General features: G+C 37.9%; 1 protein-coding gene across 12 annotated transcripts in view; it reads right to left on the bottom strand.

Annotated features, from left to right (window-relative positions):
- Window positions 1–26,282, bottom strand: part of EYA1 (EYA transcriptional coactivator and phosphatase 1) — a 381,182-nt gene that overhangs the window by 105,963 nt on the left and 248,937 nt on the right. For all 12 annotated transcript variants that reach the window (XM_055431627.2, XM_055431630.2, XM_055431626.2 and 9 more), the window contains 2 exons: window positions 18,161–18,243; window positions 17,555–17,741 (listed from right to left, as the gene is read on the bottom strand). In XM_055431627.2, the coding sequence (XP_055287602.1) occupies window positions 17,555–17,741; window positions 18,161–18,243 (270 nt within the window). The remainder of the gene's footprint in view (window positions 1–17,554; window positions 17,742–18,160; window positions 18,244–26,282) is intronic.

The following is a 26,282-nucleotide window of genomic DNA, read 5'->3' as shown; positions in this document are numbered from 1 at the left end:
TATCCACATGGAACCTAAGAGTACTTGGTAATTAAGAGATGCTCAATAATTAGCCAAGGGAATGCTGGTGAACACCATCAAATCTTCATTCACAAGTGGCGGAGAAAACGCTGCTTCCTGCCTTTCTTTCACCTAGAGAACAGTGTAACAAAATTTAATGGCAAGATCCAGCAATACCTCTCAAGAGAACTGTACTTCCTCTATAACCTTTATCAACATCACAGCTGAGTCAAGGGAGGTAATTAGATGAACAAATGTACTGAAACGGACACATTAGGGAAAAAACTAAATGGGAAACTGGAAAGGAAAGAGATCCCTCAGAAAGAAAGTGCTTAGAATGCTCAGAACATTTAAAATGTCCTCAGGGATGGAAAAGAAAAGAAACTGCAGAAGTCAAAAATGATGTCAGTGGTAGAGAAAATGAATCCTTACATTTGGGAAGCATATTACAATTGGCAACATGCTTTTTATATAAATTACCTGAACTGAATATGAGCCTATGAACTAGACAAGAAGGAATGAGACTCTGAACAGAGAAAAGATGGAGACGTGCTTTTGGAAGGCTATTATTAGGAGAATCTTGAAGGGGTTTTAGCCAAAATGATGTTTTCTCAGCATGAGTAGTTGTGGTAAATCTTTTCTCTGGCCTTTATTCTTATTAAATAAAACCTTTAAATTCTTCATCTTATTTTCTGAGTAATTCATATCCTACAGTCACCAAAAAGGGTTTAAGATGCCCACCAAATATATACACAATAACTATGCAGCAATCTTTTGAAATAATGAATGAGTATATTAGAAGAAATACTGAGTTGGGGAATGTAAATAAAATGAAGCTGGGGGAGAGTGGTCAGTGCAGGTCTGCAGTCAACAAAGCTGTTTCCATAAGATGGTATGGAAAACCCAAAAGAACTTTTTCAGTAACCCAAAGACTCATGGGGGATATAAAGTGAGACGAAAGAATTTCTCTACAATTTTTGTAAAGAAACGAGACAGAAATACCTCACAGGATTGCTCATTGAGAGGATGTGTATGATACCAGGAACATGCTTTCCTAGTAAATAAAATAGCACGTTTCATAAGACTCTTAACTCCTAAGGCTGACTGCACTGGATTCCATATGGTTGACTTGGTGGTTCAGAGCACAGAAGACTGATTGTGGGCATATTCCTTATCTTAAGGATGAAACTGAAGGTATCTAGCAGAACAGGGTCATTATTAACCTTTCCGGCAGCTGCCAGAAGCAAGTTTCCACTTGGGTTTTAGATGGCAACGAGGGAGGCGGTTACACTGATGGGTGAGTTGGAGGAGAGTGATACTTGGCGGCTGAGTTGAGAGAAGACTCATAAGCTTCGTTACTAAGTTAGTTACACTGAGAACAGAAAAAACATTCTCTTATGAAAATTAAGAGGCCTTACCAGGAGAGATTCCCAGGTGGAAGGCCACAGACCTGAGGGAAGGCCAATGATATTCCTCAAAAAGCTACTGAGGACCCATAGAGACCTATGAAGTAAGAGGCCAACAAGCCTCCAAAGTGACCTGCCAATTTTATACTGGAAGATTTTTTAAGCAGGAGTTCTCTCTCTTGGCAACAAATAAACAAACACACAGATTTTCCTTATAAAATTCTTGAATAAATTACATTACACTATATAAGACTCTCAGTGACTATTAGTTCACCAAAGGAAGTGCTCAGTCGTGTCAGACTTTTTGACCCCATGGACTGTAGCCTGCCAGGCTCCTCTGTCCGTGGGATTTCCCAGGCAAGAATACTGGATTGGTTTGCCATTTCCTACTTTAGAAGACTTCACAACCCAGGGGGAATCAAACCCACATCTCCTGCATTGCAGGCAGGTTTTTTGTTTGTTTGTTTGTTTACCGCTGGGCCCCTGGGGAAGCCCCTATCAAACGATAAGACTTAAGGAAACTGATAACTTCAAGTTACCAATCACAGAAAAACATGCAAAATAAGCCAAGGCAAGTATGTTTGATGACTAGTTTTATAGAAGTAATGAGAAGTCAGAGACCAACAGGTATTAACTTTCAGTTCAGTTGCTCAGTCGTGTCCAACTCTTTGCGACCCTATGGACTGCAACACGCCAGGCTTCCCTGTCCATCACCAACTCCTGGAGCTTGCTCAAACTCAAGTCCATCAAGTTTGTAATGCCATCCAACCACTTCATCCTCTGTCAAACCCTTTTCCTCCTGCCTTCAATCTTTCCCAGCATCCGGGTCTTTTCTAAGGAGTCAGTTCTTTGCATCAGGTGGCCAAAGTATTGGGGCTTCAGCATCAGTCATTCCAATGAACATTCAGGACTGATTTCCTTTAGGATTGACTCGTATGATCTCCTTGCAGTCTTTCAGAAGTAATATATAAGTCTTACAGAAGTAATCAGAAATCAGAGACCAATAGGTATTATTTAACTTTGGGGAACTGTTTTGATTTCTGTCTTGCATGACCACTGCTTCTCTTTCATGAATCACTAATTGAGGTCTCCCGGGTAAATCAGATCCTCAGTCAAGGTCTATTAACTACGTTAAGAGAATTTTATCATCCCTGGAGTCAGGCCACCATCCACTCTCCAGTGCTTTATGGATGACCTCAGAGAAACGTCTGTCATCCTTTCCACCTGCTACAACCTCTGACTTAAACCCTCATTCTATGGGAAAGAAATAGATGCGCCCACTTTGGAGACTTTATCTCTGAAACAACCACAAGGCACAACTCATCCCAGTTATCATCTTCAAAAGGGGAGAACTCACTGGTTCCTGACGCCAGGGACCTTGCCCTTCTTGCCACCTCTATGTCCCCAGCACACAGCAAACAGTTACACATATCTATTGAATGCATAACTGAAAAAACAAATATCTGAAGGCCTAGATCTGCAGTCACTTTGTTAACCACCACATAATTTTATTCTCTCATTCGTCTCATACACAAGAGTGGTAGTGTCCTCATTTCATAGAAAACTGATACACTACAGAACTAAGTGACGTGCCCAGAGTGAACAAAAGAACCAGTATTCCAAGCCAGGTTAACCCCACTCGGAATCCCAAGTCACCACTCCAGTTTCTCTCAATTATATTCCAAGAAGTGTGATGCCCAAGAGAAGTTCACAGATACGCCTTGTGGGGGGTGAAGGTAGGGGGAGAGTGGTACCCAGGCAGGTGTGATTAGGAAACACCGTTCATTACATTCAATTCTCAATGAATATCACTGTATCAAAGGATCACAAAAGACTTAAAGGAGCCCTGCTAGCTTTAAACCTGAAGACTCATGACCCTAACTGATCCCACCTTGGGAACTCATTAAAGGACATCCATCCCAACCTTCTGGAGACAGCAGTGCTTCCCGGGGCAGTGTGGGAAGTCTGTACCATGTCACGACATCTATCAAGGCTGCCACTCCAGCTTGCCATCAAGAGATGCTGCTGATATCAGGCCACACCACTCTGCAAAAACTTAAACTTTCTGGACTCCTTATTCATAATCAGTAGAGTGAACGTCTTACGCAAAAGAATCTATAAGGTCACTCCTAACTTTAAAATTCAAAATTGTCCATAGGGTTTAACTGCTCCAGATTAAAGTTCCTTAAGTGGATTTGTACCTTGAAGAGAGTGTCAGTTTTCAAATCAGCTATGTTCTAAATATTTTTGCATCAGTTGTTTGAAACTCAGAATCTATTTTCTCAGAGACACATAGTAGACATGAGTTCCAAACCAAACCCTGACCACCAAGTCTAATCAACAGTCCCGGTGAAAACCACACACACGCAACATAAAACATCAGAAAACTGTACTCAGATATCAGCAGTTACATTACAGTGAAAAGTACAAAAATTTGTCTTAAACAATGGCTCTAAAGAAAATGCAATTTTAATTTTATAGAGTTTCTGAAGGGGTAACAGAAATATTTTCAAATGGGTTGGAAGGTGATTGTACTGGATTAAGATTGCCTGCTTTTCTTTTTCCCATTCACTTTAAAATGCATGGCTTCCCTTGAGACAAGAGTATTACCATCCCTATACTTACTGCTCATCAACCATGACCTGTGAGTGGACCGAAAAAACAAAAAGAGTTGGTCAGGTAGAGAATGAAGTCATTTGCAGGGAAAGGGTTAAGGGATGTTGTGAAAACTGTTTCCTAAGCAGGTCCATAGCAGTAATTATTAAACAGGATAAACAGGGAGTGGGAGAGAGAGCAGCTTTAGGGAAGTGGAAGGTAAGCGAGAAAGTGTACATCTGGTTGTGGATCATTTAAGAGCCTACAAACTGATATTATAATTCAGGAAACAGTACAACATCACCTTAGATATACCATATACCATCGTCCCTATAATTTCAGACAGACCTATGTTATTTTATCAGCAAACAGAGTTCATTCAAACGTTGAACATATATTTAAACTGAATACCTTCTAATAGATGCTTTTGTTGAGTGATTATGCTCATACAGGCTATGACTGATTAAAGAAAATGAACCCCATATAGCTACTACCTTTTAGGATTCTGTTTACATTTTCATTTTTCTGCTTGCTTGAAATCTCAGACCCAGTGGTTTCAAGAAGCAGTATGCTTTCCTGATTAAGGAAACAAGTTTGAAGCCAAACTTCTAAAAGTTCAGTGCTGCAGCTGACCTCTCCTTAGCTTCCCTGTCTATAAAATGTGAGTGATGATGACACTGCCTATTCCCCTGGGCCTGATGGAAATGAACTAAGTTCATACACGAACAGTGCTTGGAATGATGCTTGGTACATGGTAAGTGCTCAAAATCTATGTGCCATCGTTATGTGTGTGTTTTAAGTCACTTCAGTCATGTCCGACTCCCTGCGACCCTATGGACTGTAGCGCACCAGACTCCTCTGTCCATGGGGTTCTCTAGGCAAGAATATTGGAGTGGGATGCCATGCCCTCCTCCAGGGGATCTTCCTGACCCAGGGATCGAACCTGTGTCTCTTATGTCTCCGGCATTGGCAGATGGGTTCTTTACCACTAGCACCAGCTGGGGTCATTATTATACTGGCATATGAAATATGAAAATGAACAAAGCTATATATTGAATATTTCTCTGCATATTACTAAGAGAAAAATGTAGGGTACAGAATATCTTTAAGGAAAAAGAAAACTAATGAAAAGTATACATACTTGTATATTAAAAAATAAGTGCCCAGGGTAGGTGCTATGTCTACGTTTATAGAAACAAAGTGTATCGCTAGGAGACACAAGAAGCTCTGCTGGAAGAAACTAAGGGTAGGGAAGATGAAGGGGGTTTTATTCTCCTCTGTAAACCCTTGTTGCTGCTGCTGCTGCTAAGTCACTTCAGTCGTGTCCGACTCTGTGTGATCCCATAGACGGCATCCCACCGGGCTCTGCCATCCCTGGGATTCTCCAGGCAAGAACACTGGAGTGGGTTGCAATTTCCTTCTCCAATGTGTGAAAGTGAAAAGTGAAAGTGAAGTCGCTCAGTCTTGTCCGACTAGTAGTGACCCCATGGACTGTAGCCCACCAGGCTCCTCTGTCCATGGGATTGTCCAGGCAAGAGTACTGGAGTGGCTTGCCATTGCCTTCTCCGGTAAACCCTTGTGGACCTCTAATTTTTTCCATGCTCATTTATTATTATTCAATACATGTAAAAGATATTCGTTAAACTTAAATTTATTTTGACTATGAAGCTAGGAATAAAATTGATAGCCATTAATCATCAATATCACCTCTATTGAAAAGTTAATCTCAAACTCAACCATTAAGCCATCCAATCCCAATTAAATGAAGTGGACAGATGGGAAACATATACAACTTTCTATCTCCTTTCCCCAACCATCTCCAATTTAAAAATTTAATCTATATGAAAGGATAAAGAAGTTGTGTGCATATATACAGCGGAATATTAGCCATAAAAAAGAATGAATTTGAGTCAGTTCTAGTGAGGTGGATGAACCTAAAGCCTTAGACAGAGTGAAGTAAGTCAGAAAGAGAAACACAAATATAGCATATTAACACATATATATGGAATCTAGAAAATGGTACTGATGAACCTGTTTGCAGGGTAGCAATAGAGAAAAGCAGAGATAGAGAATAGAGTCCTGCACACAGCAGGGGGAATGAGAGGGTGAAAAGGATTGAGAGTAGCATTGAAACATGTACATTACCATATGTAAAACAGCTGGCTAGTGGGAATGTGGTGTATGATGCAGGGAGCTCAACCCAGTGCTCTGTGACAACCTGGAGGGGTGGGATGGAGTCGGAGGTGGAAGAGAGGTTCAAGAAGGAGGAGACATAGGTATACCTAGGGCTGATTCAAGGTGATGGAGATCCAACTAGTCCATTCTAAAGGAGATCAGTCCTGGGTGTTCATTAGAAGGACTGATGTTGAAGCTAAAGATCCAATACTTTGGCCACCTCATGCGAAGAGTTGAGTCACTGGAAAAAGACTCTGATGCTGGGAGGGATTGGGGGCAGGAGGAGAAGGGGACGACAAAGAATGAGATGGCAGGATGGCATCACTGACTCGATGGAGATGAGTTTGAGTGAGCTCTGGGAGTTGGTGATGGACAGGGAGGCCTGGCGTGCTGTGATTCATGGGGTCGCAAAGAGTCGGACACGACTGAGCGACTGAACTGAACTGAACTGATGGCAGAAACCAACACAACATTGCAAGGCAATTATCCTCCAATTAAAAAGAAAACTAGAAATAAAATTTAAAAAAAATTTTAATCTATAAATGCTAATGTCCTTCAACTTAAACAGGGGAACTTATATTGATTTGTGTTGCTCACAAAGGATACTTAGGACTTTATAGAAACAATGACTCACTTAGCTACAAAAGAAGATAACATGATAAATGCCCGGGAGATACGTAAACTAATTAGCTCAATAATATTGCTTTGTGATCTTTATTATTTTTATACCAATTATCCATTATGTATAAATATAAGAAAGAATGACATATTGGAATCCAAGTGTACTAAAATTGGCTCTAAGGCACCCTGATTTCATGCCAGCTAACTGAAAAAATTAGTCAAACTAGTAATGAGGCACATGGGTAAATATGAGAACACTGGATTTTTCACTTCCTAGAAACAAATCTAAAATTCAAAGGTATGGCAATTGACAACATTCCTGGCAAAATTAAAAAAAGAGTGAATTTTATAATCTCATTAAGGTTAATACCACACATTCCCTGGGGTCGGGGGCAAGGGTGGGGTGGATGACAAATGCCATCAAGTCAACCAAACACAGGAACCCCAAACATCTGTTTTGTTTTCTCACATCTTAATAGCCCGGTTATTTTAGATACAAATATTTGTTTTGCTGACAATGTTTCCAAAATGCTAGCTCAAATTTTGTTGAAATAGTTGCTTTTTGAGCTGAACAAACTGCAAACCCTTCTGAAGTCCACGAGGATTCTATGGAAAGGAGCAAATATGGCCCAAAGTTTCGCAAAAGAGTTCACTCAGCAAAATATAAGTAACATAGATGTGGCATTCATAGTGTTCCCTGCATTCACCGGGGAGACGGCGTCAGTTTAGTTTTTCATCCCATCTCACCAAACTCCTGTTAAAGTTCAGAGCTCTCCTGCCACTTTGCACAAGAATGTTCCCCTGTTTTTCATGCGCTTTGCTCTACTTTCTAGGCCTTGGCAAGGATCAAAGAAGCAGAGGGAACAAATGGTTTCCCATGCATATTGAATTCCCTCTTATACTGATTTTTCCTCTGTCACTTGAAATTCAATATTGGCAAGATTCCTGTACATCACCTTAACCAGTAAATTGTCTGCATGCAGTCAAAGCATGAAAAGGTAGATTTCAACATTACGGTTTTTGTAAGAAATTCAAATGAACAAATCCTTTGAAAAAGGAACTTTTCTATGTGATCCATGCTAAAATTCATAAATACATAATTAGCTTTTATTTCCATTTGATCTAAAATGATTATTTCTCATTTAGTTTTATCGCTCTCTGATTGCTTTGTACTACTCTAAAAATATGATGTTACAGGTGAATAGCCCTTTCACAAGAACTTGGCTTCAAAATTCCTGATCAACTTTAGTATTCAAGAGTTACACGCCTATTTTCCTCACCTGTAAAATGGAAACAAATAGTATTGACTTCATGGGTATGTTTATAAGATTACAAACAATATGTTGTAAAGCTCTAAACACAGGAATTATACTTTTACTATGTATTATTATTATATTCACCGTCATAATTGTGAGATGTTCTAAGACTTTATGGGCAAGAATAACATTTTCAAGCCAATTTAATTAACTAACAGCACAATAATTAGATTACAAATGAGTACTCATATTTTAATTATGCATATATGAGTCATATAATAAAAACATTTTTTAAAGAATGGCTTAAGTGTTCTTTTTAGAAAAGTCAATTTCAAAAGTCTCTTTGTGAATGACTCTCAAAGTGGTTAAATTATCTTTATTTCATTTTTAAAAAAATGTATTCAGTTATGTTGGTAATAATATGACTTAAGATTTCAGGGTTCAGTTCAAGGAAAGAATATACTCTTCTCATTTCAGTGGCTAAGAGATGATAGTATGAGAGCCTAGATGTTAGCACAAAAGGAAAACATCCTAAAATGTCCCTTTCTTTTTTCTTACTCTATATGTCTTTAAACATAGAAGAAAAATCATTAACTTTGCAAATAAAAATTGTTATAAAAATAAAAAGATGTTCTTTTAACATTTTAAAAGGTATTTAAAATAAAAGCCATGATTTAAAAATTAAAGTAATATTGGATTTAATTTTGATGTTGTTTTACAGTATTATATTTGAGCAGAGTTTACTCTGACCAAAATTTTCTTGTATTAGACAATAGAATGTCAATGTACTATGTAATACCCTTCTCTCAGAAACAAAACACATTCTCTAACAATGAAAAGTCATCTAACTGGGAAGATGTGAATAACTGGATGGCTGTAATAAATGATATATACTGTGCACTATCAAATTTCTAAGATTTTACTCCAGTAAAATATATATATATAATATATGTCTCTTTAGAAGGTAAGGTTTCAATGATAGTGAAAACTAAAATATTCTGAACTAAATGAAAATAGAAAAAAATCTATCAAATATTGTGGGATGCAACAAAAGCAGTGTTTAAAGGGAACTTCACAGTATTAAATGTGAAAAGAAGAAAGATTTAAAATCAATTATCTAAACTTCAAGCCTTAGAAAAGTAGAAAAAGAGGGGCAAACTAAATCAAAAGCAGAAGAAATCCTAAAAATCCTTAAGTCAGTGAAACTGAAAACAGGAAAACAATAGAGAAAAACCAATAAAACTAAAAGCTGGAGAGAGGAGAAGGGGACGACAAAGGATGAGATGGTTGGATGGCATCACCGATTCGATGGACATGAGTTTGAGCAAGCTCCAGGAATTGGTGATGGACAGGGAAGCCTGGTGTGCTGCAGTTCATGGGGTTGCAAAGAGTCGGACACACCAGAGCAACTGAACTGAAAAGCTGGCTCTTTGAAAAGACCAAAAAATTAACAAATTTCTAGCTGGGTTAACCAAGACAAAAAAGAGAGAAGACACAAATTTCTAATACCAGAAATAAAAGAGGGGTCCATCACTAGCAATTCCATGGACATTAAAAGAATAATAAAAGAATATTCTGAATAACTCTATGCCCACAAACTTTATAGATCATAACATAAGGGAAAACCTAGAGTTTGACAATGAGTCTTCAGATACCAAACCAAATGATGTTCCATGAAAGGAAAAAAAAAAAAAAAGTTCATTCAAATTAAAAACCTCTGCTTTGCAAAAGATAATGCTAAGAATAAAAAGACAATATATAGACCATGAGAAAGTATTTGCAAAAACACATGTGATAAAGGACATATCTGAAATATACAATTAACTTTTAAAACTCAACAACAAAACGACCTGATTAAAAAGTGGGCAAAAGATCTGAACAGATACCTCATCAAAGAAGATACACAGAAGGCAAATAATTACACAAAAAGATACTCAACATATTTCATTAGGAAAGTGCAAATTAAAACAATTAGATAGCAGAACACACCTATTAGAATGGCCCAAAGCTGAAAGCTGACAAACCAAATGCTAGTAAAGATGTGGCGCGAAAAAAACTCTCATTCTTGCTGGTAGAAATGCAAAATGGTACAGCCATTTTGAAAGACATTTTGGCAGCTTCTTATAAAACTAAACATACTCTTACCATACAATCTAGCCATCAGACTCAGGAATTTTCTGAGATGAGTTGATAACGTATGTCCATATAAAAATCTACACGAATGTTTATAGTATCTTTATTTATAATTGCCAAAATTGGAAGCAACCAAGATATCCTTCAGTTGGGAGTGGGGAGGTTGGCATTGCTAGTTGAAGAGTAGGCACAATTTTTATGAATCCAATAAGTTAAATAAAATTGTATTGAACGATCAGATAAATTTCACTATACTTCTCAAGGTATATGGATTCTTACCTATCTCCAAATGATATAAAATGTTTTAAGACTGTCAATGCATGACTAACAAATTCATTTTTTTAAATGAATGCAAAGGCACTGTTTTTAGTTTTTAAAACTTGAAATTATGCTTTCACATTCAAATTATATTATTTTTAATGTATTACATATGTCTACTTAACGGAGGATACAGCTTTCAATATTTAACTACAAACATATTAAAATAACTTATGAGCTTAAGATTCACAAGGAGGTTCATATTTATAATAAATACTGCATAATATCACAGACTTGCAAGATTACTATCATGCATATAAATTTTAAAATGTACAGTTAAAAATAAATGAGTCCTGGGAATTCCCTGGCTGTCCAGTGGTTAGGACTCCATGCTTCCATTTACAGTTTCAATCCATGATCGGGGAACTAAGATCCTATAAGTCGTGAGGCATAGCCAAAAAAACAATAAAAATATAAACTCCTCAATTGAAAAAATGAGTCCTTACCTATTCATATTGAAAAAAGCCTTTACAAGGTCATCTTATTTGTGCATTATGATACAACAATTCTATGAACAATAAAGAATGGATATCATAAAGTATGGAAGAACTCATGGATGGTGGATTCATCTGTACTGTGTAATTCCATTAAATTGAAAGGCAGAAATTTAGTCATACATGAGATACTGACTAGAATTTAACTTTCAAGTATTGCAAAATACTGACTTTAAACCAAATAGACTATCAATAGGAGAAAAAAAAAACACCTGAAATAATTTCAACAAAAATAAACATGTTATTTTAAATACTGTTTCAATCTCAAAACAAAAATGTTACATTATATGCAATAAATCACTCTTCTAATTCTTTAGCTTAATGATTTTTCAGACTTTATCATCAACACTCTTGTCATCCATAATGTTCTATTTGACTAGTAAGAAAGTAAAGTGAATGCCGAACAACTTAGGCTGAATCCAGTCTTACTACAAATGTTTAAAGAAAAAGATGAAAATTTCCTTGAATTTGAAAGTAATCCACATTTCTTTTTCAATGTGTAAACTCACTGAACTTTTCACTCCTCACTGTGTAACACAAAAAGGTTAACCCACTACACACACATTTAGAGTGGGAAGTGCTGAATATTAAAAAAAAAGGTGAAAAATATTATTTTTTCTCCACTTCACTTCATTCCTGTTCTATAGCAATAAAGATACTGAAATTGAAATAAGTACCTAGAACACTAAGCATACATTCAAATAACACCTAAAATAAATCATTTAATCTTAAAATAAAATTATATATACTTTTCAAAAATTATAATTTCACACTTTTTCCCATCTGGTATGGCTTGGTGCCCACTAATCCCCACTCTTTCACATGGCATCCCTTTTATAAACAAAATTCACTTAGAACAATGTCAAGTTTCAGAGATAAAGTTTTATGGTATGTCCAAATGGCCTTTTTATAAAGCTCTACTCAAACTTCATTTAAGAAACATGATTAAGTCTTCAGTTTGTTTTATACTGTGCTCTTCACAACCAAAATGTCAGGAGTTAAGTAAAATTATTCTGCTGTCTCCTTTTCTCAGTATCTTATTCCACAGACCCTAAAGAGTTTCTCTGTTCCACATTCACAAATCTGTCCTCATTTCAAAGTTCCTTTTGGTCCTCAAGAACCTTTCATGACCCAGAAGATTCATGTAAAAACACAAGTTATCTCTAAATTTCAACAAACCATTATCTCTCCTCTTGATGCCTACATGAAGTCAATGTGACAAGCAGAGACAGGAAAGTTCTACAGTAACTTCTACCAGACATTCAATTCCTTTTATAGCAAAGTTTACTTAAGTGTGATTATATAGACGTGAAATCTAATTAAAAGGCAGAAAAATACACATATGAGGTTCTATGAATACTGTTTTTATATATGTGAACTGAATATTATACCAAGCTACTTTTTAAAACTGAAGTATAGTTCACTGACAATATAATGTTAGTTGAAGGTGTACAGCACAGTGATTCAGTAATAATATATATACACACACATATATGTATATATTTAGCACAGGGATTCCATCTTATTTATATATGTCTTACATATTTTATATATATATTCTTCTTCAGATTCTCTTCCAAGTTATTATAAAATGTTGAGTATAGTTTTTTGTGCTTTGCAGTAGGTCCTTATTAGTTATCTACTATATATATATATATATCATGCTCAAAATTCTCCAAGCCAGGCTTCAGCAATATGTGAACCGTGAACTTCCAGATGTTCAAGCAGGTTTTAGAAAAGGCAGAGGAACCAGAGATCAAATTGCCAACATCCACTGGATCATGGAGAAAGCAAGAGAGTTCCAGAAAACCATCTATTTCTGCTTCATTGACTATGCCAAAGCCTTTGACTGTGTCGATCACAATAAACTGTGGAACATTCTGAAAGAGATGGGAATCCCAGACCACCTGACCTGCCTCTTGAGAAACCTGTATGCAGGTCAGGAAGCAACAGTTAGAACTGTACATGGAACAACAGACTGGTTCCAAATAGGAAAAGGAGTATGTCAAGGTTGTATATTGTCACCCTGCTTATTTAACTTCTATGCAAAGTACATCATGAGGAATGCTGGGCTAGAAGAAGCACAAACTGGAATCAAGATTGCCGGGAGAAATATCAATAACCTCAGATATGCAGATGACACCACCCTTATGGCAGAAAGTGAAGAGGAACTCAAAAGCCTCTTGATGAAAGTGAAAGAGGAGAGTGAAAAGTTTGGCTTGAAGCTCAACATTCAGAAAACGAAGATCATGGCATCTGGTCCCATCACTTCATGGGAAATAGATGGGGAAACAGTGGAAACAGTGTCAGACTTTATATTTTTGGGCTCCAAAATTACTGCAGATGCTGATTGCAGCCATGAAATTAAAAGATGCTTACTCCTTGGAAGGAAAGTTATTACCAACCTAGATAGTATATTAAAAAGCAGAGACATTACTTTGCCAACCAAGGTCCGTCTAGTCAAGGCTATGGTTTTTCCCGTGGTCATGTATGGATGTGAGAGTTGGACTGTGAAGAAAGCTGATTGCCGAAGAATTGATGCTTTTGAACTGTGGTGCTGGAGAAGACTCTTGAGAGTCCCTTGGACTGCAAGGAGATCCAACCAGTCCATTCTAAAGGAGATCAATCCTGAGTGTTCATTGGAAGGACTGATGCTAAAGCTGAAACTCCAATACTTTGGCCACCTCATGCGAAGAGTTGACTCACTGGAAAAGACTCTGATGCTGGGAGGGACTGGGGGTGGGAGGAGACGGGGACGACAGAGAATGAGGTGGCTGGATGGCATCACTGACTCGATGGACGTGAGTTTGAGTGAACTCCAGGAGTTGGTGATGGACAGGGAGGCCTGGCGTGCTGTGATTCATGGGGTCGCGAAGAGTCAGACACGACTGAGCGACGTGTGTGTGTGTCTGTCTGTGTGTGTGTGTGTGTGTGTGTGTGTGTGTGTGAATCCCAGTCTCCTAATTTCTTACTTCTCCAACCTCCGCTTCATCCTCTGGTAACCATAAGTTTCTTTTCTATGTCTGTGAGTCTCTTTCTGATCTGGATATAAGTTCATTTGTATTTTTTCCCTAAGTTTCCACATATAAGCCATGTCATAAGATAAAAGCTCCTTTTTTTCTTAAAGGTAAGTGGAATATGAAATCAAGATAAACATGTCTAGAGTTGAGATATGCAGCAGAAACTGCATTTATAGTTAGCTGGGATACAAGATTAAGAATGATTTAACTTCCTACTCTTGGACAAAACAGTGTCTGTACCCATTTAGGAGAAAAAGCAGAATGATTAAACACTTAAAGGGGTTTTGAGGAGGAGCATCTGCTAAGATGTACAAGGTAAACCTACAGTCAAAATTTAAATCGGCATCTATCACATAAAACTTTTTTCTCCCCATGATTTGGGATAACCACTGAGAATTAATACTCTGATCATGTCATAGAAGTGAGTTACAATATAAGACCATTTTAATATGACTGACTGTGTTCTGGCTTTAGGAGTAAAAGGCAAAGGAAAAAACCCCACAGCTTCGTTAAGGATAATAGTTCACTTCTAATCTATGAAAGGAAAGATTATATTTTTAAAAGTTAAGGATGCAGGACTTCAGGGGTGATAGAGTGGTTAAGACTCTGCACTCCCAATGCAGGGAGCCTGGGTTCGATTCCTGGTCAGGGAACTGGATCTCACATGCTGCAACTAAAAGTTCACATGCACAACTAAAAGCTCCAGTGTGCTGCAACTAAGATCTGGCACAGCCAGATGGATAGACAGACATTTTAAAAAGTTAGGAATGCAATAAGTTCAAGAGAAAAAATAAGAAACCCAGGTGGAGGCCAATTCAGAAAATTAACCATACACTATTAAGAGTTCCAGAAAAATTTAATGGAGGGGAAGAAGTATTAAAGACATAGCAGACACACTTCTAGAGATAAGAGTTTCATTTAAAAGGGCCCATCAAATGTACACTTGCTCCTTAAGAAAAGCTATGGCAAGCCTAGATAGCATATTAAAAAACAGAAACATCACTTTGCTTTCAAAGGTCCATCTAGTCAAAGTTATGGTTTTTCTAGTAGTCATGTACAGATGTGAGAGGTGGACCATAAAGAAGGCAGAGTGCCAAAGAAATTGATGCTTTTAAACTGTGGTGCTAAAATAGAAAGCCCAGAGATAAACCCACACACCTATGGACACCTTATCTTTGACAAAGGAGGTAAGAATATACAATAGAAAAAAGACAATCTCTTTAACAAGTGGTGATGGGAAAACTGTTCAACCGTTTGTAAAAGAATGAAACTAGAACACTTTCTAACACCATAAACTCAAAATAAATTCAAAATGGATTAAAGATCTAAACGTAAGACCATAAACTATAAAACTGCTAGAGGAAAACACAGGCAAAACACTCTCTGACATAAATCACAGCAGGATCCTCTATGACCCACCTCCAAGAGTAATGGAAATAAAAGCAAAAATAAACAAATGGGACCTAATTAAACTTAAAAGCTTTTGCACAATGAAGGAAACTATAAGCAAGGTGAAAAGACAGCCTTCAGAATGGGAGAAAGTAATAGCAAACGAAACAACTAACAAAGAATTAATCTCAAAAATATACAAGCAACTCCTGCAGCTCAATTCCAGAAAAATAAACGACCTAATAAAAAAATGGGCCAAAGAACTAAACAGACATTTCTCCAAAAAAGACATACAGATGGCTAACACACATATGAAAAGATGCTCAACATCACTCATTATCAGAGAAATGCAAATCAAAACCACAATGAGGTACCATCTCATACCGGTCAGAATGGCTGCTATACAAATGTCTACAAGCAATAAATGCTGGAGAGGGTATGAAGAAAAGGGAACCCTCTTACACTGTTGGTGGGAATGCAAACTAGTACAGCCACTATGGAGAACAGTGTGGAGATTCCTTAAAAAACTGGAAATAGAACTGCCATACAACTCGGCAATCCCACTCCTGGGTATACACACTGAGGAAACCAGAATTGAAAGAAACACGTGTACCCCAATGTTCATCGCAGCACTGTTTATAATAGCCAGGACATGGAAGCAACCTAGATGTCCATCAGTAGACGAATGGATAAGAAAGCTGTGGTACATATACACAATGGAATATTACTCAGCCATTAAAAAGAATACATTTGAATCAGTTATAATGAAGTGGATGAAACTGGAGCCTATTATACAGAGTGAAGTAAGTCAGAATGAAAAACACCAATACAGTATACTAAAGCATATATATCGAATTTAGAAAGATGATAACAATGACCCTATATGCGAGAAAACAAGAGAGACACAGATGTATAGAACAGTCTTTTGAACTTTGTGGGAGAAGGCAAGGGTGGGATGATTTGAGAGAATAACATTGAAACATGTATATTATCATATGTGAAACAGATCACCAGTCCAGGTTTGATGAATGAGACAGGGTGCTCAGGGCTGGTGCACTGGGATGACCCTGAGGGATGGGATGGGGAGGGACGTGGGACGGGGGGTTCTAGATGGGGAACACATGTACACCCATGGCTGATTCATGTCAATGTATGGCAAAAACCCACTACAATATTGTAAAGTTATTAGCCTCCAATTGAAGTAAATTTAAAAAAAAATAAAATAAAATAAACTGTGGTGCTGGAGAAGACTCTTGAGAGTCCCTTGGACAGCAAGGAGATCAAAGCAGTCAACCCTAAAGGAAATCAACCTGAATATTGATTGGAAGGACTGATGCTGAAGTTCCAGTATTTTGGGCACCTGAAGCAAAGAACCAACTCATTGGAAAAGACTTTGATGCTGGGAAAGAATGAGGGCAGGAGAAGGGGATAACACAGGATGAGATGGTTGAATGGCATCACTGACCCAATGGACATGAGTTTGAGCAAACTCTGGGAGATACTGAAAGACAGGGAAGCCTAGAATGCAGCAGTCCATGGGGTTGCAAAGAGTGGACCACGACTTAGTGATTGAACAACAACCAAATGTTGTAAAGTACAAAAAATGCCCACTCTCAGAAACATTGTTATAAAATTCACAGTGGGTCATGAGTGGGAAAGGGTAGGCCAAAAGAATCACTGTCTTCCACGATTGATCCTTAGAGGCTGTTTGATTTTTTGAAAAACATTAACTACTTCATGATGATAAACATTAAATTCAAGATGATGTCATTTTTATTCATATGTCAACACATTTAGTTAAAGTTATAGTTAAGCATCCTAGCGAAAAATTTATAATTATACATCCAAAAAGCTACATATATACCCTGAAAATGGAGTATATGTACAACTAGATAAAATCTCACGTATTTTTACATGAGATCATATCTCATCTTATTTCATGTAATTTTCAAGTTTATAACTTCATATGAAAGTTTTTAAGCAAATAAGTAAAAATAAAATTAATATCACAATCATGCTGCTTGACTAAAGGCCTTGCCAAAACTTGCCAAAAGTGTGCAACCATTGTCATGAATATATGACTGTAGAAAAATGCATTTAAACCATCAGAAATACAGTCTGCAGGACTAATAAAGGCAAGTAATTACCTGCTGCGGGGTCTGTAACTGCTTGGCTGGTAATGCCGGATGGTGGCTCCTGAAGCTGGTAAGTGGCATTTGTGGACGGCGTTGTTGGGCTGCTGTTGCTACTCGTCATGTAATGTGCTGGATACGGTGAGCTGTTATAATACTGTGCATACTGACCCTGGCCGAAACTGGGATAAGATGGATAGTCCTACCAAATTAAACCACACAAGAACAATCAGTCAGAATACAGCTGCTGCCTTCTTACATTTCAGAGTATAACCGTAAAAACGTTTCCATCTCTGTCTTCTCTGAATTCACAAAGGAACACACAAGCACACACTGACTGAAAGGCACAGCCATGCAAACCAATTTTAGGTAAGATTGGATTCCCTCTTCATATTTCTTCTATTTCAGGTTGCATTATTAGGTAAAATTTAACCAATCTGAAAACCAAATGACTCACCCTGTTGGACAGCTAAAGACATTTTTTCAAGAGCAAAAAATCTATCAGAAAGCTTATGAAAGCTCTCAATTATAGTGTAATATAAATGGATCTTTCTTTATATAAGAAAATCATCTACTGCACTTTTTTTTAATTTCAGAAGTCAACCTGGCTTTTAAAATTACCTGCTGTGAGCTGTTAAATCCAGAGGAATTTGTGAGTGAATTATTTCCTGTATATAATCCTGATGATGTTGTAAAACTGCTACCTAAAACAAAATGAAAAGAAACATGGGTGACTAAGCCATGTCGAGTAATGTGTCTATAGGAAATTATTATTTAGATAAAGCAGAGCTGGGGTTCACAGAAATGCATTTATCTTGAAACCAGAATAAATTGCCATACTAAAATTCTGGTTTCATAAAATGGCTGACAATTTTAGTATCACTATACAACTGAGAGTACATAAGTAAAGAGGTTTTAATTTCTAAGGACATGAGGGACTCATAAACTATGGACGAAATTATGTATTTGCATAAAAATATCAGACACCTAGCTTTCCATTTCAGTTTGTAAAATGCATAGAATTTTCACATCTTTACATTAAACATGCTTATTGTAAAGTAGTGGGATCAGATTAGATGATCTTTAAAATTCTTGCTAGCTCAAAAACTATGATGCTACTTCCAAAAGTTAAAGATGCTTTCCAACTGGCACTTGTTATCTGAATGCCCCATGGAAAAAGCTGAATATTTTATTTCACTGAAGAGTAAATGGAAGCACTTGGAGTATTTGATAAAACAAAGATCAGAGAGGAACATGTGCTGTGTAGGTAATATTCTATTTGTCCAATGTCTCTGTACTCAAAAACAAACAGCAGAGTTGTGCAGGATTCAAACCAAAAAGCAAATCTTAGTTTTCTCCTTCAACAGATTTACTATCTTTTTGTTTCCTCATAAAGCAACAATATGCTGTTTTTTTATTGAAGTATAATTGATTTACAATGTTGGGTTAATTTCTGCTGCACAGCAAAGTGACTCAGTTTTATATATACACACACATTCTTCTTTATATTCTCTTCTATTATGGTTTATCTCAGGATATTGAATAAAGTTCTCTGTGCTATACAGTCGGACCTTGTTGTTCACTCATTCTATATAAACGGTTTCCATGTGCTAATCCCAAACTGTCAATCCATACTTGCTCACCCCACATTCCCCTTGGCAACCACGTCTATTCTCTACGTCTGTGAGTCTGTTCCTGTTTCGTAGGTAGGTTCATTTGTGTCCTATTTTAGATTCTACATATAAATCATATGATATTTGTCTTTCTCTTTCTGACTTACCTCCCTTAGTATGATAACCTCTAGGTCTACCCATGTTGCTGCAAATGGCATTATTTCACTCTATTTTATGGTTGAGTAGTATTCCATTGTGTGTGTGTGTGTTCAGCTCAGTTGCTCAATTGTATCCAACTCTTTGTGACCCCATGGACTGTAGCATGCCAGGTTTCCCTGTCCATCACCAACTATATATATATATAAACTATATATATATATGTATGTATGTATACACACACACACACACACAGCCCATCTCCTTTATCCATTCATCTGTCAATGGACACTTAGGTTGTTTCCATGTCTTGAATATTGTGAATAGTGCTGCTGTGAACATAGGGGTGCATGTATCTTTAATAATATACTACTTTTGACTATCATTTTAGTGAAGATTTTAAAAGGTCAGGGATTAGCAAACGTGTAAAAAATGGCATTAGAACACACAAAAAAATTAAATAAGACAAGCTACTGGGCTATTTGGTCATAGTCAAGAATTTTAACCCAGTAATTATATTGCTAGGCTTTTACTCTAAGAAAAAAATATGATCTATACTATGAGGTGGTTAGCAAAGATGTTCTTCAGTGTTGTTTCTAATAACCAAACACAGAAAGTAACCCTGAGTCCTTAATAGACATTATTCAGAAAATGGACTATCATGAAGTTGTTGAAATAGTATCATAATGACATTTAACAACATGGGAAATAGTAGCACACTAATTTTTTTTTTTATTTTAGATATTTATTTTTCAAAATGACCAGAACCCTTTGACAGGTAGAGATTTTTTAAATGCCAATCTCTTTAATTAAAAAAACAATATATACCATAGACTAGGAGAAAAAATTTCCATGCCCTTTTTATACTTTGTTTTCTGCTCTGACAAATACTAAAAGAGAATGGGTCAGTGGGAACTGTCTTAGTCCACTCGTCCACTCGAGCTGCTGGAACAAGACACCACTGGGTAGCTTATAAACAACAGAAATCTTTCACAGTTCTGCAAGCAGAAGTTCAGACCAGGTGCCAGTGTTGTTGGGTTCTGGTGAAGGCCTCAGGGTTGCAGATGCTGACTTCTCACTGTGTCTTCACAGGGCAGGAGGAGCAGGGAGCCCTGTGGGGCGTCTTGAAACAAGGGCACTGATCCCATTCCTAAGAGTTCCACCATCATAACCTTGTCACCGCACAAAGGTCCAGCTCCCAGTACCATCATATCAGAGGTGAGGATTCAAACATATGAATAGGGGAGCAGGGGGGAGGCTGGGGGACATAAATATTCAGACAATAGTAGGAATTTATGAAATACAAGGGTATTAAGTAGGTATTTTAAGCCCAGGTTACAAACAAATACTTAAGCAATGAAAATGTTCTTTGTGATCTCATTTGAAACATTTTTAACAGCATAAAGTATTTCCGAAAAGCACAAAAGTCTCAGAATCTAGACTGAGGGGTGCAATCTATGGCCACAGAATATTCATGCAGCCAATGATCATTTTTAAATTTTTTACTCAGAATCTGTGTTACTTTTGTAAATAAAAAACCATTTTTTAAAAATAAAACTTGTGGCAAATGAGCAGTCTAGGCAATAAACGTGTTGGTGAAGAGGATGTCTTCAGTGTGAACCACCTATTCACAGATGCCTTCAAGTACGACGTGCTAGTTAATAAACATCAATTATGTACTTGCTAGTGAACATTTAAGTACTGGCCAAAGAGTCAGAAAACCGTAGAATTTCCAGTTCATTACTTATGAACTGTTTGGACTCTGGACAAATCACCTCTAAGATATAATTTCTTTAGCTGCAAAAACTCTATTTCATAGGCTTCTTAAACAGATCAAATGAAGTTTGGGAAAATATAACGAATAAGCCATAGTAACACACAAATGTTCAGAACCATAACTGTTTATTCCAGTAAACCTTTCTAAAATTCTCTACTGTATTTATGTATCTTCTCCCCCTTTTGACTTTCCCAAACTAGAGAAGTATGGCAATATCCTTGCGTATCTAAAATTCTTTTCCTACTTACTTATCAAGCATCTACGCACTTTGAAAAACCAGTCAAGGACTTGCTATTTTATTAAGAAAAGAAAATATTTCCTAAGGTAGTTTTAAATGTTATCACAGAATCATATTCGAGGTTTCCTCATTTGTAAATTTTAGGAATACCAGTTGTTCAAAGTTCCCAGAACACCTATTACAGAAAAGCAGAAAGTTCTCACACTACTAATAGGTATTCCACCACAAAAGTAGGAGTATCACTAGACAAGTTTTTCATATTGCTCATCTTCATGTGGCAACCATATAGTCATTAAAAAGGTATTGAATATTGAGCTCACAGTGATAAATACATGAGGAAAGAAGAAAGATTAAGATGCAGGCATGGACCTCTAGGGCTTATCAGGTTAACATTGGCTTTTTTTTTTCTTTTTAAACAATGGACTTCCTGCGCATATGTATCCCTTCTATATATTTACATATCAGGGAAAATTAATATTAAATCTATATATCCATATAAATATATGACAAACTTATAATGAACATTTTTCAAATTTCTTGTAAAAAACTCAAATTTATTGTGAGTAAGAGTGTGACTATCAATACTTTTCAAACTTTATTACACACATTTGATAGAAAAAATTACTCTGGGTTATGACTTGTGACTTTCACTTAAACTACACATTTTTGGGTTATGACTTGCTACTTTTATTTATACTACAAATTTTTGAACAGTAAATACTGACCTCAATAATCCCCATCCACTGAGAAAATGAATAAGATATAGAAAATATATTTTAAAAATGGATGTTTTTGTTCCATAACTTATTCCCTGAACAAAGTAGAAAAGACCATGGAAGCTATATTGGCACATATAGGCCACTAGGGTCTGACCATGTAAATCACAGCTCAGTACTCTTAATGGTACCCAAGTGACTTCCCAGACTTCATGCTACTTCAACGACTGTACATTAGCTGGAATTCTAACGTAAGTTACACTCATTTACTGGCTGACTGCAGGCTGAGATTCCATTCCAATTCATATGCAGGAGCAGGAGTTTAACAGCACTCCAGTGGCCTACGAGACTTAATGCAACTTCCACAAGGATCTATGTCAGGCAAAGGTAGACAAGCTGGGGAGAATCAGGCTCAGGCAATATTAATTTTTAACCCCCAGAATCAGACCAGTAGGGCCTCCCCACCCACCTCCATGTGTGACAGAGAGTTGCTAAACTTTTAGTCCAGGCCACTGGCACTGGATGTCTTCAAGAGCCTCCTTTACTAGTTTCCTGCCCATCTTCTGGCTTCCTCCAGCTCATTCTCCACACCAGCAGTAGAATACTTTCTCTAAGGTACACATTTCATCTTCTTACTCCCCTGTTCAAAAAGTAACGCCCCCTAGTACTCTCAGGATCAAATTCAAACTTATCAGGGCTTATTTATTAGGCCCTACTTGAGCTTCCCTGGTGGCTCAGATGGTAAAGAATCTGCCTGAAATGCAGGAGACCTGGATTCAATCTCTGGGTTGGAAGATCTGAAGGAAGCCATGGCAACCCACTCTAGTATTTTTCTGGAGAATCCCCATGGACAGAGGAGCCTGGTGACTACAGTCTACAGGGTGGCAAAGTGTTGGACATGACTGACGATTTAAGCACAGCACTGCACCTGGTGTGAATTCACTCTCTTAGATTTCTCTTGTATCTTCCTAGGAATGCTGACCACACACCCACACAGATACACATTGCAGCCGTACACATACTTTTTTATACTAAGAAAGTAATCACACTCATCAGGCATTTACAGAATGGAAGTTTCTCAGAGACTGTTTTGGGTATTGTGGCCCTTGAGCTGGGCTAAACAAAGCTCATAGGGAACAAAGTGAAATAAAAGTCACTCAGTCATGTCTAACTCTTTGGGATCCCATGGACCATAGTTTACCAGGCTCCTCTGGCCATGGAATTCTCCAGGCAAGAATACTGGAGTGGGTTGCCATTCCCTTCTCCAGCGGATTTTCCCGACCCAGGGATCAAAGCTGGGTCTCCAGCATTGCAGGCTGTTTCTTTACCATCTGAGCCACTAGAGAAGCCCCAGGGAACAAAGGATCCCACTCAAATAGCTGATCTGATTCAGACTGGGTACCAGTACTACCAGATGAATCTCACCAAAGCTTAGAACACCACAAAGCAAAGGCAAAACAGCAAGGACACTACTCCCAAAAAAGCTTTTGTGTGTAAAGATACTAAACCCACTTCCTACTCTACACAGGCCTGGGAGACAAGACACAATTGTGCAGAAGGCTGCCATGTACCAGACTTAAGTATAGATGTACAGGGGAGAAAGGGCGAGACACGACCAGGAAAAACAGACTCCCTTCTTCCATTAGGATCCATCCGCTAAGACAGTAGACCCCAACCTTTTTGGCACCAGGGACTGGTTCCATGGAAGATAATTTTTCCAGAGACCTGGGGTGGGGGGTGGATTATTTCAGGATGATTCAAGTGCATTACATCTATCTTGCACTTTATTTCTATTATTATCACATCAGCTCCACTTCAGATCATCAGACGTTAGATCCCGGAGGCTGGGGACCCCTGCTCTAAGACAGTTTCTGTCTGATTCCTAAGTCTTCACTTACAATGTTAGATCACAGAATTAGGCTTAGTATTGAGAATTCATTTATCAAAATAAAATACAGAAGTATTTTCCTTTCTAGACACAAATGATTTCACAAGAAGTCATCTCCAGAAAAAAAGAGAACGGAAGTATTCTATGATAAATTGTTTGACATTTTATGTAAGATTATATCATTAAAATTCCCCAAAGTACAAAGAGCTCCCATTTAGAACCCATTATTTCTCACTCAAGGAGTTTGACAGAGTTTGGTTCAAGTGAAGCTCCAATAATGCTCAATAGTATTCTTGGTAGAGTTGGGAATTAAGTTACCTTCTGAACAGGGTGGCAGTGGGACACTTTCTTTCCCATTAGTGAAAAGGAAAATCTTACCTGTTTAAATAGTTTATTATTGTAAAAAAAAAAAAAATCATAGTCATTCTTCTATTCTGGCAGGGAGAGGAGAAATTTGTTTCCTGACTAGAACACTGGAAAAATCTTTCCTTTCAGAACATCTCTAAGACAAAATTATTTTTCATTCCATTTTTTCCCCCTATCTTTTGGCTGAACTGCACAGCATGTGGGATCTTAGTTCCCAAACCAGGGATTGAACCCATGCCTCCATTCACTGAGAGTGTGCAGTCTTAACCACTGGAGCACCAGGGAAGTCCCTCCACTGCCTTCTTCTTAAAGTTGAGAACTTTTATATTCTGAATGGAAAGATTATATATATTATGGAAATAAACACTTTTCAAATTAGTTCAGTCCACAGCATGTATGGACACATCTGTTTGGCATTACAGGCACAGTTACTATTCTAGAGTGTGCTATGGACCCAAAGAAGCCAATGTCATGAGTCGATCCCTTGAGGAAAGTTTACAAACACACGATCTCATGAAAACAACACCATGAAATATCAGCTTGCGTTACCTATGTAGGCACCGTTAAGTTCTGACAGGGAGCTGCTCAGTCAATGAAATGAAAACATGTAATTTGACTGGGAAGGACAATACACAGAAAATACACAAAGAATGTCAAGAAGGGTATTCTTGGCTCGGGCTGAGGATAAACTATCCAAAGGAGAAGATCCAAGAGTGAGAGATTTATAGCCCAGGAGAGAGAGACTCAAGGAAGGTGACAGAAGTTTCCTGATCATTTAAGAATAACAGTTCAGGAAAAGAACTGGCATTCTTTATCAGAAAAACCCAGGGATCTGAATGTTGATCATACTATATTAAGACATAGGAAATGTTATGATTTCTGATTCTCCTTTAAGGACTGCAGGAGGTGGGGGAAGCTGTTATAAATGCAAAGATACAACTGGAGCTGGAAAACGGGAGTTGGGGTTTGGGGTGGAGAGTTGAGGATGGAGGTGCCCAGTGGAGGAATATGCTGATCGAGCTACTTCCTAAGGCTTGCCCATCCACAGCTCACTATATGAATTCAGGATGTTCTCCTGAAAACTCATTCATTGTTGCTCCTCTTACTTAATGCTTCCCTCTATCAGTCCCCATTTCCCGTCTTTCAGTTCAGTTCAGTCGCTCAGTCGTGTCCGACTCTCCGCGACCCCATGAATCACAGCACGCCAGGCCTCCCTGTCCATCACCAACTCCCGGAGTTCACTCAAACTCCTGTCCATTGAGTCGGTGACGCCATCCAGCCATCTCATTCTCTGTCGTCCCCTTCTCCTCCCGCCCCCAACCTTTCCCATCCCATCTTTACGATCTGGCTAAAGTCCTGTCTTCCCAATCAGCGTTCCCAGACAGTTCTTCTCTGCATTGACTTGACCTCTGGGAACGTGAGCTCAAAAATAATCGATACTATTGTTCTTGTACTGAACAAGCCTTCATTGGTCTTGTTTTCATAATGATCATAAGTTCCTTAAGTACATGTGTTATATTTATTCACCTGGCTCACATGGAGAAGAGGGCTTCCCAGGTGGTAAAGAATTTGTCTACCAAGCAGGAGATGTGGGTTCGATCCCTGGGTCAGGAAGATTCCCTAGAGAAGGAAAGAGCAACCCACTGCAGTATTTCTGCCTGGAAAATTTCAGTGGACAGAGGAGCTGGCAGGCTACAGTCCAGGGTGTTGCAAAAGAGTTGGCACAACTTAGTGACTAAACAACAATAACATGTGGCGAAGAAGAAACCGTGTTCAACTCATGCCTTTCAAGAGTTTCATGGAGGCGCCAGCAGGAGACAGAACTAGTCATCTGAGAGTTTCAATTCAAGATGGTAATGACAACAGCATCCAGAGATGACACAACTCTCATAAAGAATCAGGTATAGGAAGAAGGGAAACCTTTCCATAATTTCTTTTTTAATATGGTGAAGGTAGAAGGCCATTTAGAAGGGGGATCTGAAGGCCCAA

The sequence above is a fragment of the Moschus berezovskii genome, chromosome 16 (genome assembly GCF_049115385.1).
Source record: "Moschus berezovskii isolate FMDL1 chromosome 16, NW_MosBer_1.0, whole genome shotgun sequence".
NCBI lineage: Eukaryota > Metazoa > Chordata > Mammalia > Artiodactyla > Moschidae > Moschus > Moschus berezovskii.
This window is presented reverse-complemented; position numbering and strand designations above follow the sequence as displayed.